The sequence below is a fragment of the Callospermophilus lateralis genome, chromosome 2, assembly GCF_048772815.1.
Source record: "Callospermophilus lateralis isolate mCalLat2 chromosome 2, mCalLat2.hap1, whole genome shotgun sequence".
NCBI classification, from domain to species: Eukaryota; Metazoa; Chordata; class Mammalia; order Rodentia; family Sciuridae; genus Callospermophilus; species Callospermophilus lateralis.
Window position 1 is genome coordinate 198,494,774 of NC_135306.1, and position 14,349 is coordinate 198,509,122.

Sequence of the window (14,349 nt, forward strand, 5' to 3'; positions counted from 1 at the left end):
AGACAGAGTCTCACTGAGTTGCTCAGAGCCTTACTGTTGCTGAGGTTGGCTTTGCCTCAGTCTCCAGAGCTGCTGGGATTACAGGCCTATTCCACCACGCCCAACCTTCTCCTCCTCCTTTTAAAGTTGGCTTATTTTTTTATGTCCTCAAGCTGCAATACGTGATGAATTGTTTATTTGAGGTAATTTATTCTCTTAGATGTAGGCACTGAAGGCTATGAACTTCGTCAGTAATGCTTCTGTTATATCTATTTGGTTTGGAAGGTCTCTATTTTCATTTGTTTCAATAAATTTAGAAGTATCCCACTTGATATCCCTCTTGATGCACTGCGTGTTCAAAAGTAAGTTGTTTTCACCTACTTGAACAATTTCACATGATTTTCATGTTATTGATTTCTGTTTTCATGTATTGTGGTCAGAAAAGCCATTTGATAATATTTCAATTTAAAAATTTTTGTCAAAATGTTCTCTGGACTTATAATCTATCCTAGTATATATTGCATGTACTGAAGAGAGGAATGCTAATTTTTCTTCTGTTGAGTGCAGCTCCCAGATGGAATGTTCTGTAGAACTCTCTTTGGCCCGTTTGCTTAGTTAGGCGCCTTCAATTCTGCTGTATCTGTGATGATTTTCTGGTTGGGTGACTTGTCATTGCTGAAGGTAAAGTAGTAAAGTCCCCAACTATTACCATTTTGGAGTCTGCATCTGTCTGAAAGTCTGTAAGTTTTTTCTTTATACTAAAGCAAGAAAACTGATGAATATAACTACAGAAGTAGAAAAAATGAAATATAATAAATTCTACTTCTAACACATGTTTTTCTTACATGGATTTAACAATGCATAGCACATTGATTATAAGCTTGTTAGTGGTCACAAAATATACAAGAATGCATTCTGTGTTACAAAAACAGTAGCGATGTGGCTATTTTGGAGCAAAGACTGTGTACTATTGAAACCTCTTTGGCAATACTCATCCTCTCCAGGACCTAAGCATACTTCCCAGCTGAAAATGTGGACTATTCTGCCCCATAGTCACAAGAACTAATCCTTATAATATCATGTATGTTAATTACACAGTATATATCAATAAATTGTCAGTTCTGATTCCCTGAAGAATCCTATCAAGACCGAATGTTGGTTCTGAAATTGGTTCTAGTGGAGCAGAATCTAAAGGATGAGTTTTATGATTTGGTTCTGAGCGTTCTGGAACTGGATCTCTAAACTGGTTAAATTGAAAAAGCACTAAAAATTCTATTTTCAGTAATAAATAGAACATGGCAGGCCAAAGCATCCTCTGGCAATAGAGCAATGCAAAATACCAACATTGGATACTCAAAATAGAATACACCCCAAACAAGGATCGGAGTAACCACAAGCTGCTGCGGTTCAAGGTAAGTGCCCACTCAAAGGTCACGTTGAGACCAAGGTTCCAGAGTCATCATATTAGGAGGCATGACCTTGAGGAGGTGATTGAGTCTCAGTCACTAGGTGATTGAGCCCTGTTCCCATGCTGGAAATAAATGCCCTTAGGAACAGCTTGAGGGTCTTAGGGGGGACCCTTTCTGTTTCTCTGTCTATGACCATATGAGGGCACTCTATTCAATCATCCTATCACGTGAAATTCCCACAGTGTTCCTCTCTTCCCTCCCTACACCCCAAATTGTAGCACAACTGTGCCTCATAAAGAACAGGACCTCAGCAAACTCCAGATCCCTGGCTCCTGGATCTAAGACTTCCCACACTTCACAACAGTGGAGGAATGAATTTCCATTCCTTCTAAATCACAGCATCTAAGTATTTCACTGTAGCCCCAGGAACAAATTGAGACACCATGAAAAATTGTCCGAACTAATGAGTACAATGTAACTGGTTGTTAAACCTAATATGGCTGAAGAAAGTGGAAGAAAAAAGGATGGAATCAGGAACTGCATGACCTTTCTAACCCTGAAGAAATTATTTGAAATTTTGTCCATGTTTGTTCTGAAAGTGACCCTTTATCTCCTATAGATTTAGTGCTGAGACTGCTGAGATGAAGTCAATCCTGGTGCCTAAATTAAAATGCAAATCGGACTCCTAAACCTAACAGTGTGTCTATTTTAATTTTGAAGTGCCTGTAGAGTTCCTTTGGCCATTTAGTAATTGTGGTTTTGTTTTTTGTTTGTTTGTTTGTTTGTTTTTGTTTTGTTTTGTTTTGTTGTTTGTCTGTGATAAGGTTTTTTAAAAATTCCTTTTTATACCCTAGAGATTACTGCTCTGTCTGATTTGAAGCTGGCAAAGAGTTTTCTCATTCGGCAGGCTCTCTTCATGCTAGTCATTGTTTTCTTTGCTGTGAAGAAAGGTTTTAGTTTGGTACCATCCCATTTATTGATTCTTGATTTTACTTCTTGTGCTTTAGGAGTCTTGTTGAGGAAGCCAGTTTCCAAGCATTCGCGACGGAGCATTGGATTTATATTTGTAGGTCTTTGATCCACTTTGAATTCAGTTTGGTCAAAAAATATATTAAAAAGAGGTTCAACATCTTATCAATTAGAGAAAGACAAATAGAAAGTATGCTATGATTTCATCTCACTTTAGTCAGAAGGGTAGCATTCAAGAACATAAGTAAATATCGGCAAGGATGTGGGAAAAAAGGTTCACTGATACATTTCTGGTGGAATTGCAGATTGTTGCAACCACTATGTGAAACAGTATGGGGATTCCTCAGAAAACTTGGAATGGAATCACCATTTGACTTAATAATCCTACTTCTTGATATATATGCAAAGACTTAAAAACAGCATAATATCCTAAGTGCCCTACAACAGATGAATAGATAAAGAAAATGTAGTATATACACAAAATGGCACATTACTTACCCAGAAAAAAAGGACGACTTTATGACATTAGGCAGAAAATGGATGGATCCTGAGACTATTATGCTAAGCGAAATAAGCCAATCCACCCAAATCAAAGGTCCAATGTTCTCTCTGATATGTTGATGCTGTCACACAACAAGGGGAGAGGGGAAAGGATAAGAAATTCTAATTCTTTGTATTAGACAAACAAGAATGAAGGGAAGGGAGGGGGCATAGGAATAAGACAGTGGAATGATTCTGACATAACTATCCTATTTGCACCACATTGAATCTCTACATCATGTGCAATCACAAGACTGGGATCCTAGTTAGAATAAGATGTACTCCATGTTTGTAGAAATAAGTCAAATTGCGCTCTATTGTCATGTATAACTAAAAGGAACAAAAATCTGAAAATAAAAACAACAACAACAACAACAACAAAGTGTGAAGGCACTGACTGTGAGGTATTGGATCATCCTGATGGCTGGAATAGAAATATGTAGGAAGACTCTATGGAAACTCAGGAAGCGATCCCCTGTATTCTGATGAGTCTGCTTTGGCAGAAGAATTAGCCTTTCTACCCCCACAGAATAAACCTCTCCACTGTATCTCAGGGAATTAACCCTGAGTTGCCTAGGGAAAGCTTCCTGGACCTTGCATTTCCCAGGCAAAGTTTATTGCATCACATTAAGGCTGTTGCTCTGCAAGACAGTGGGATGAGCTTCAGGACCTACCACCACTGCTCCTGGCTTCTAGATCTCTAACTAGACTCAAGTCTCAGAAGGCCACTAGATAGTAGGTGACATATGGGGAGATGGGTTAATCTCCAAATGGCCTACTTGTGTTTTGTAATTTATGTGGAAGGAAATCTTGGGCACATACGTGGGAAAAGATATTAAGGTTTTAGTCCTTGTCGAAGGAAGAAAAAGCTGAATCAGGACAAAATGGTAATCAAAGATTCTGCATTAAATGTTTAATTTCAGGAGTTAGTGAGGGCCCAACCAGTTGTTTGCTGAGTTCACGTAAGTGAGGAAGCAAACAAGGGGGCTCTAACATGAGAAAAATCCACACTATCTTGAGAGGCAATGAATTTTGATCTATAAGATTTTTATTCTGCAAAATTCACTTTATAAACAGTGCTTTCAATGTTTGAAATATCAGTACAATTAGATGCAAATCTCAATTATTCATCCATTAACAAATATTCATTAGAATTTACTATAAAACTGGTGTATATTAAGGTACTATTCATCACGTTGGGACAAATTTGATCAAATCACTGCTCTTGTGAAGTTTTCCTAGTTGAGGAAGTTAAAAAAGAAACAAGAAAACATATAGTAGATGAGGATTGATAAGAACTATGAAGAATGACACAGGAGGACAGGACAGTTTATGTGGCCAGTGGAGAATGGCTGGTTTATTCAGGTGGTCAGGAAAGGACTCCATGACAGGGCGGCACTGAAGCAAAGACCTGGATAGAGTGAGGGCATTGCCGCGGGGAACAGCAACCTCAGAGGTCCTCAGGCATGAGCTGTAAAGAAAAAGAAAGGAAATCAGTGAGAAAGAAGAGGTGTGGATGGAGGGATGACAAAAGAGAATGCAACTCAACTAACATAAAAATGAGTGGTCAGAATGATCAATTTCAAAGCATTTGCAAAAATAAAAGGGTGCAAGCTATTTGTTTCCCTATTTAACATTTCAATGGTCCGAAAATTTGCAGCAATGTATCAGCATATTAAAACTTATTATTTTTCCTGAATTTTCTCATTTCAGGCTCAGAAGATATGGCGGTCAGAAGCCCTTGATGTGCTGTCTGCAAGGTGAGAATGAGGAAAGGAGGTGGTGTGATTCTGTCTGAAGATCTTTAAAGGTCTAAGCCTGGAAGGTGAGGTGTAATGTGGGCAAGTCTTGAAGACCATAGTGCCAAAATCCATGGTCAGATCAGTATTTCTAGTGTCCAAAGTGAAAGAAGATGGATGATCCAGTTAAGATAGAGAGAAAGACAGACAGAGACAGAGAATTTCCCCTTCTCTTGCTTTTTGATCTACAGGAAAGACGTCAGTGGATTGGCAGATGGCCCCTCACATTGATCACCAAGTCTACAGTTTCAAATACTAGACTCTTGGTAAAACCCTCACAGACATACATGGCAAAATGTATTACTGTGTATCTGGGTATCCCTTAATCTCTTCAAATTAACTTATAAAATTAACCAACACAGTAACACAAAGCAGACAGAACATTTGGCCTTTGGTTTTTTGGGATTGGCTTATTTCACTTAGCATGATATTCGCCAGTGTCATCTATTTAACAGCAAATGTCATAATTTTATTCTGCTTTGTGACTAAGTAATATTCCATTGTGTAGATATACCACATTTTATATTCCATTTTTCTGTTCAATGGCACCTAGGCTGTTTACATATCTTAACTATCATGAATTGAGATGCTGTAAATATTGATGTGACTGTGTCAGTGTAGTATGCTGATTTTAAGTCCTTTGGGTATAGACTGAAGAATGGGATAGCTGGATCAAATGATGGTTCCATTCCAAGTGTTCCAAGGAATCTCCATACCGCTTACCACAGTGGTTGTACCAATGTGCAGTCCCACCAGCAATGTGTAAGATTACCTTTCTCCCCTTATCCTCTCCAACATTTATTGTTATTTGTATTTTTTATAATTGCCATTCTAACTGAAGTGAGATGAAATCTCAGTGTAGTTTTAATTTACATTTCTCTAGTTGCTAGAGATATTGAATACATATTTTTTGACCATTCATAATTCTTCTACAAAGTTCCTGTTTAGTTCCTTTGTCCATTTATTGACTAGGTTATTTGTTATGGTGTTAAGTTTTTTTGAGCTCTTTGTATAACCTGGAGATTAATGCTCTATCTGAGATGCAGTGGCAAAGATTGTTCTCCCATTCTGTAGGCTTTCCGTTCACATTGATTATTTCCTTTGCAGTGAAGAAGATTTTTAGCTTGATATCCTACTATTTATTGATTATTTTTTTGGGGGGAGGCTGTGTACCATGAATTGAACTCAGGGGTACTCTAACACTGAGCCACATCCCCCACCATTTTTTTTTGTATTTTATTTAGAAACAGGGTCTCACTGAGTTTACTTAGCTCCTTGCCATTCCTGAGGCTGGCTTTGAACTCTCTATCCTCCTCAGACTCCACAGCCACTGGGATTACAGGCATGCACCACTGTGCCCGGCCCATTTATTGATTACGGATTTTACTTCTTGCACTTTAACTGCATAGTTATGCATATTTATATATCTTTAATTTTTCTCATTTCTACCCTTGTACTTGAAGGCAATTATTTTTCATGGATCAATATGTTGAGGACTAAGATATTTGATTAGTATATATGAGTTTTGTTCTTATACATTTTTATTTCTTTTCTGTATTTTTTCCTTTTTTGAAATTTCATATTTTAAAATTTTATTTATATTTTTCTCTCACTTTTGGATTCTCACTTTGGATTCCTCTGCTAATAGCCAAACACTATTCTTTCTTTCATTCTTTCTTTATTTTTTTAATTTTACTTTTCTCCTCTTCTAATATAATCATCACATTCTACATTACTTCTGTTTTATCCCTAAAATTGTAAACCCTTATGTAAACTCACTGTTTTTACTGTGAGCAAGAACTGATCATATAATTTCTGATTATTGTAATAATCAACATTGTAGATTTTATCACAAGATCTATTTGGTTTAATGTTGTAAATTGTTTGCATTGGTTGTTGTTATTATCTGTCTCCCTCTAAACTGTCAGGTACTAGAAAACCTTGATGGACACTATAATTTCACAAGATAAAATTCTACTGCCTCGAAACCAACTGCTAGATGAGTAGACACACACACGCACACAAAAACAAACAAAAAAACAAACAAACAAGGGAACAAATTGTCTCAAACAAAAATACAACAAACCTGAATTCATTGACTGAATTAAAAATTGATTTCAGGAGTTTAGAATGTTCATAGTTAAATTCATCTGTGAGGCAAAGAATAATGTCAGGGAGAAAATGCAGAAGCAAAAGATTACATTAATAAAGAGATATAAATTCTGAAAAAAATTAAGCCAAAATCCTCAAAATGAAGGAATCAATAAACTGAATAAAATTTCACTGGAATCTATCAAGAGCAAACAAGACCATTTTAAAGATGGAATCTCAGGCAATGTGAACAAAATATATATAATCTTAAAAATAAATTTGACCATGGAGAATAGATGTTAAGACACCATGAGCAGAACTTTAAGATATATAGGATAAAATGAATAGACAAAACTTAAAATTTTCCAGGATAGAGGAACGCTTGGAGATACAAACAAAAGGAATGCATGATATTTTCAATGAAATAATATCTAAAAATTTTCCAAACCTTAAGAGTGAAAGGGAAAATTAAATACAGGAAGCATACAGGACCCCAAATATTCAAAATTACAACAGACCCCCACCAAGGCACATTATTATGAAAATGCCTAACATTGAGAATAAGGATAAATTCTAAAGGCTGCCAGAGAAAATCATCAAGCCACATGTAGAGGAAAACCAATTCAAATCTCAATTGATTTTTCAACCCAGTCCCTTAAGAATTCAATCTTGACCTCCTTGTTCCTCAGGCTGTAGATCACAGGATTCAGCATAGGGATGACCATAGTGTAGAACACAGATGCAATTTTGTCTGTGTCCACAGAATGACTGGAGCTGGGCTGTATATACACGAATATTAGGGTCCCATAGAAAATAGAGACTGCAGTAAAGTGGGAGGCACAGGTAGATATAGCCTTCCTATGTCCTGCAGCTGAGTGCATATTTAGGATTGTGATAAAAATGAACATGTAGGATACTAAGATAATGAGGAGAGAAAAAAAGATACAGAAACTCACAATATAAAAAAGAACAAGCTCACTAATATGTTTCTCAGAACAAGAGAGAACCATGACTGCTAGAACATCACAGAAAAAATGGTGGACCACATTGGACTTACAGAAGATGAGACTGAAAGTGTTCCCAGTGATGATGGAGGCACTCAGGAATCCACAGACATAGCAGCCTATGATCAGGTGTGAACACACACCAGTCGTCATGGTGGTGGTGTAGTGCAGGGGCTTGCACACAGCTGCATAGCGGTCATAGGCCATTGAGGCCAACAGGTAGTTTTCCACAATGGCAAAGGTTCCAAAAAAGAACATCTGAGCAGCACACGCATTGTAGGAGATGACCTTGTCTCCTAGAAGGAGCCCAGCCATGACTGTAGGAGTGACAGCTGAAGAGTAGCAAATGTCCACCAGAGACAGGTTGCCAAGGAAAAAGTACATGGGAGTGTAGAGATGGGAGTCCAAGACAATCAACAGGATCATCCCCAGGTTCCCAACAAGATTAATGGTGTAGATGAGGAGGAAGGTCACAAAGAGGGGAAGCTGCAAACCTGGGTCATTGGTCAGTCCCAGAAGGATGAACTGTGTCACTTCTGTCCTATTCTACATCAGTTACCTGAGAATCACTGAGTGTTCTACAGCTATGAGAAGAAAGAACAGAATGATAAAGGAATGAGTTGAAAATTGAAAGTATATGCACGTTATTTATTCTTTAATTGCAGTAATAAGATGACATTCTCTAGTACAAACATGACCTTCAGGATCAAATTGAGTGCATGGCTAATATAGATGGTCGCATGCTGTAGCATCTCAGGAATCATGTAAACAATTCAATTTTTTTTCAATTGTTAATCTGAGATGTAGTCAGTTAAACTGCTTAATGAAAATTATTTCTATGGTCATATCTCTCAATCTACCAAAGCCTCCTAGAAAAAAAAATGAAATTTTCACAGTGCTCACCTTCTAGTAATTGCTAGAGGCAATATTAAGTTTGCATTCTGTGTCTCCTCTAAACAACATTATGAATTTGTTTCATTGTCACATTCATGTAAATATTGATGTATAACAGATAGAATAACTCATTCATATTGGTGAAATCTTTAATTGACCATCTTTGCTCTGAACCCATGCCAATCCTTAACCCATGCTGAATGGTTTCTAAGTCTAAAGAGCTAAAGTGAATTACAAGCAGGCTGGGGATACAGCTCAGTTGGTAGAGTTTGTGCCTTACATGCACAAGACCCTGGGTTCAATCCCCAGCATCACCAAAAAATAAAAATAAAAAAATTTTTTAAATAAAGTGAATTACAAGCAGCATTTGGGGTTTCATAGTGATCTATAGGAGTGATTGATTAGACGGTGAATTCATCCCCTTTACAATAATGTGTGCCTCTAATTAGAGATAGAAGAAATAAGCAAATGTGTAACAGTGAAATGGTTCTTGTTTCAAATACAAAAGACCCTAAATTAATTGATAAGCTTTGCGTTGTATGTTAACCTTCCCCAGCAATCTCATGCTTATCATCAGCAGCACATCTACACATGTTGATACAGATGTGCCTAAAGGCATGACCTTTGATTAGGCAGAGATGAATCTGACTCTTGAACCAACACAGCACATCTCTACACACAGTGGCTGTGGTTGGTTAGCTGGGATGGTGGGACCATGTGCTGCCTGAAGAGGGGATTGAGAGAGAAGGCATATCAGATTCAGAGGTCTCTGAGTTCAGATTCCTAGAAGAGATGCGCAGCGGACCTACTGTTCACCACCTAAATGTCACTGGCCCTAACGTAACTCCTATGAACATCATATTTCCATCTGCAAAATGAAGACATTAAAGAGACCGACTTTGAGGTATTCTTATGAACACTAAATAATACATAAAGGAAAATAAAATGTTGGGTGCCTAGAACATCCTGATGGGTGGTGCTAAGCGTCATGTGGCTAGAAAGGGATAACAGTCTGTGCTGGTTTGATGACTGGATCACCTGAGAGGTGGATGCTCAGATTCGTGCCTTCAGTTGTGGGTGACCTTGATGCGTAAAGCTTCTTTCCCCATTTTTTTCTTTTCTCCTCACGACTGGCCATTTAGGTCTGTGTGTTCTCCACTGATTCCGTCGTTACTCTAAGCATGTGACTGCTGTTGCTGCGATTCCATGTGCACCAGTCCGGTGGAAAATTTCTTTCTTGAAATCTACGATTTGGATACTGCCGACCCTACTTCTTTTAAGATTTGACACCTTAAATTTGGAGCCTTCCCATGAAGACATCATGGTTGCCAGTCTTAATGCCCTTGGTCACTTTTGGTATATACCGTGCTTTATCGATATCCTAAGGGATCTGAATGGAAGCGTTGTGTGAGTGTGCAGGTGTAAAGTAGGTTGTATTGTTGTTTATGTTTTATCAGAAAGGAAAGAATAAGAGAAGTTGGGCGAGGCTCTAAAATTTAGGTAGAATGAGAAAGACTCAAAATTCACAAGTGAGAGCCACCTCCCAAGAATAAGCCTAAGACAATAGTGAAAGATTTACATGCAGTTCCCATCCTGTTAATTCATTTAGGATCATTTTGTACTTTAAAAAAATGATCATTTCACTTCTAGGATTTTGTTTCTGTTTGCATTTTAAACTTTGATGACATTCAAATATAGACTGAACAGGTAAGTTCTCTAATCAAAGTATCATCTGTCACACTTTTTGTCTTTATTTTTTTAGTTGTTGAAAAAGAAGCAAGATTTGTTCTATGCATCACTAAAGTCTCCATCATAGATGTTTTGATATTTATTCATAGACTTGCTTCAGTTATTAGAAACTTTCTGAAATCTTTCTTTCCGATTTCGAATAACTCATAGCAGGCACAGGTAGCCCAGTGCTCTTGCATGACTTACACATCTCCCTGAAATGTTACGGAACAGAGAACTCACCACTCTGCTAGAAGTGAAAGGCAGTTTACCCAGAGGGGTACTTTTAAATTCATTAAGTCAGGAATGGAAAATGGAACAAGTGCTCTGAAGGAGACCTCTCTCAGGTAGTTGCCAAAAGACTCCATGTTCTCTAAGGCAGCAGAAAAGGAGTAAAGAGAGTTAACATGGACCTAGTTCAGACTCTACCATGAGTTCTTTCTGTGCCCCGAGGAAGAATTACTTACCCCTCCTTCTACATAGAATACATAGGGTAATATTACTTCTCTCAATTCACAGATCATGCCCATAAATAAATGAAGCATCCAAAGAACGTCTCATAAAAATAATTGCCGCAGTCTCTGGCTGGGCACAAATCACGAGTCTCCACACAGCTTGTAGATTCAAACAGCAATTCTTTATTCCCGAACTCACACCGGCCGTCTACAAACACGCTCTGGGGGAATCCACGTTCTCTGCCCAAATCCACCCTGCCCAAATCCACTCCGCATGGGCTTCTGTCTCCCAAAATATACTGTCTGACCCTAAGCACTCAAGAGGAACTCAGCAGCAGGATACGCCCTATTCTAAAGGGGGAACACCCTAATCTCCTATTATGCTAAACTGCCCTATTCTAAAGGGGGAACACCCTAATCTCCTATTATGCTAAACCGCCCTATTCTAAAGGGGGAACACCCTAAACACGGATCCTGCCCTGGTCCTTGAGCAAGGTCACCTTTCAGAAGTCCTTCCACTAGACAGCATGGGAGTAAGCTGGCAAGGAATTTGTCATACCTACTTGGCTGATGGCTCCCAGCATCTCCCCCCTTCTGATTAATTAAACAACAAGTAATGTGGCTTAAGGACCGTGCCTGGTAGGTTGTCCAGTTCAACATATGGCTCTTACCCGTCATTGGAAAATTGACCTTTAGGCGTCAGCCTCCTGTCTTAGGTTGATACCACTGCAACTGGATCATACCCGTCACTGACTACCAGTCCAGCATACAGCCATACTTGTGGATAGGTCTATGTACCAGTGGGGGGGTGAGGTTCTTTGCCTCACCTCTGTTGGCCCCCAAATTTGGCCTTGGTGCCAGTGGGGGAGTGAGGTTAATGTGGCTTAAGGACCGTGCCTGGTAGGTTGTCCAATTCAACATATGGTTCTTACCCGTCATCGGAAAACTGACCTTTAGGCAACTGACCTTTAGGCGTCAGCCTCCTGTCTTAGGTTGATACCACTGCAATTGGATCATACCCATCACTGACTACCGGTCCAGCATATAGCCATTGGCCCCCAAATTTTAGACCATCACTAGCAGAAGGGAGGAGGATACAGAAATGCCACGACACCAAGCCAATTGACAGTTCCTTTGGAAAAATTGCATCATTGGTGACACCATCAGCAAAGATCACTGGTGACACCATCAGCAAAGATATGCCAGCATTACCACAATTTGCTGCACTAAACGTAGTTACATAGTCCAGGCAAGTTCTGTAAGCAGTTCAAAGGGGAGGAATCTATCAATCTGTCCGTCTCTTCCCAAAGTCCGTTTCCTCCCAAAGTAAGTTGACTCCTTGATTGAGCATACTTGTTGAGTTATATTTATTGGGATGAAGATAGGAATTCTGGCAATGATGTTAAAAAGACATTAACCTGAAAAGAATTATTAAATATAATGAAAAGGAAAGGTGAAAGTAAACAAACAGATCTGTTAACCTCCTTAAAAAACAATCCTTAACAGCTGTTTACCTGATTTAAATTAGTAAACAAGCAGATCTGTTAACCACCTTTAAAAACAATCCTTAACAGCTGTTTACCTAATTTAAATTAAGCCATTTAAATCACGTGAATAAAAAAAATAATAATTTGGATCCATATTTTATGAGCGCTCCTCATATATGAAATACGGACATACGCACACAGACATACAACACAAAACACAAATGTGCAAACAAATGTACAACACATAAGATAATAATAAAGGTCTTGTAGCTTTACCTAGGTGAAATCTCCATTGCAATGTTTAAAAACTCCACAGTCAAAAAATAAAACTGATCAAAAAAACATTAACCTAGGTTTGTATGAGCTCAAAAAATAAAAATAGAACCTTATGATGTGGAAAATGCAATAATAAAATAGATATTGAAAAAAGCATCCTGGTTAATCACAGTCGCAGATGTAAGAATGGCCAAGCTGGAGTTCTGGATATCAGCTGTTATGGATTTGAGTCAAATCATCTTCTTTTCGATCTGTAGAAATCGTTTTGGTTAGTCTTTCTGGAATCCAAATCGGCTGCTGTTCTCCCCGTGGAAACACACAAACAAAACCCCGACTCCAGACAATCACTGGGTCAGGACCTTTCCATTGTCCTGTTAGAATATCTTTCCAAAGAACTTTAGGCTTATGTACATTTTTTGCATACATATGCCTTTCCGCAGCACTAAGTCCTGATGAATCCAAATTTAAAAAGTTTAGAGTAAAAAGGGTTATTTTAAGTTTATCTTTGGGGGATATATACCCCTTTCCAATTTTTAAGATTAACTAGGCTTCGAATGACACAATCTTTTCTCCGTCATGAAGGCATCTTAACCACCTTCAAATTAACCTTTTAAAGCCTTCCAATTATCATCTATACTGTACTTTTAAATGTACTTTTTCACCACCTACAGCTTCACTCTTTTAAACGAGGCTTAGATTCTGTTTAAATCGCTTAATGTTAGTTTACATGGCTGCCCTTAAACCAAAGGCCTTTTTTACTCCATTAAGAAGCTTTGTCTCAATCTGCCATGTACAAATAACTTTTTTTTTCTTTCTTCCTTTCTCAAACTTTTAAAGTAAGTCTAGTTTCCTCAAAATTTTTTTAAATGACATTTTACAACTTTTTACTTTACCACACAGAGATTATCTCATCTAGAAACATTTCTTTTTCTTTTAACCTTCCATATTAAAATATATTTTCACATCTTCAATCTTTTAATATTTCTTTTCTAGCCATTAACCCTTTTTATAAATTCACATTCTGAAATAACCCTTATAAAATTTTTGATTTAGATAAATTACTCCACTTTAATAAGATGAAATACTTTTATGTTTTTATGGTACTATAATACTATAATTGAAACCCAACTGAAACTTCTTATACTCTTTGTATGTAAATTACACCTGATAGAATCTTAACACTTAGTAACCTTGTTTCAGCAAAGACATAGACCAAAGCAATATTAAACTTTTTTTCATTCACCAATTTATGAAAATACACATAATGATTAAATATATTACCTTATGGAACTTAATAAGTAAAGAGTACTTGATTTCATATTTAGTGGTTGATATTTTAACACTTTAGCTTTGTAAATTAATCAGATGTCTGTAAAAACCAAGATCTTAGATAAGCGTAGTAAACAGAATTAGCCATCTCTTTCTTGTTGAAGAAAAATCCTTCTACAGGATACCATGATGGCCCCATTGATATATTTAACAACTTCTCGCTTAAAAGCCACGGGCTGCATTTTTGTATTGTATCAACATATGCCCTAGCTGTTCTTGGTCTTACTGGAGTTCCTCCTTCCTCTAACAATTTCTCTTCCTTGGAGGTGAACAACTTAAACCCTTGAGTCAACCATTTTCCCCAGTTTGCCTGAGAAAGTTCTAGGAACAGGCAATTTGAAATAAAAACAAAATAAATTAGAACAAGAACACATTGTTTTTTGAAATGC

The 14,349-nt window shown here is 37.6% G+C and overlaps 1 protein-coding gene and 1 non-coding gene across 2 annotated transcripts; one reads left to right on the forward strand and one right to left on the reverse strand.

The window, feature by feature from the left end:
* Positions 1 to 7,410: 7,410 nt before the first annotated feature.
* On the reverse strand, positions 7,411 to 11,807 carry LOC143391843 (olfactory receptor 5B3-like). Its single transcript, XM_077108607.1, has 2 exons — positions 11,788 to 11,807; positions 7,411 to 8,332 (listed from the first exon to the last, which is right to left on the reverse strand). Exons 1-2 carry the CDS (start codon positions 11,805 to 11,807, stop codon positions 7,411 to 7,413), a joined length of 942 nt encoding a protein of 313 aa, XP_076964722.1.
* Trnav-uac (transfer RNA valine (anticodon UAC)) lies at positions 8,930 to 9,002 on the forward strand. The gene has a single exon. It is a non-coding gene; the product is annotated as a tRNA-Val (tRNA).
* Positions 11,808 to 14,349: the final 2,542 nt, after the last annotated feature.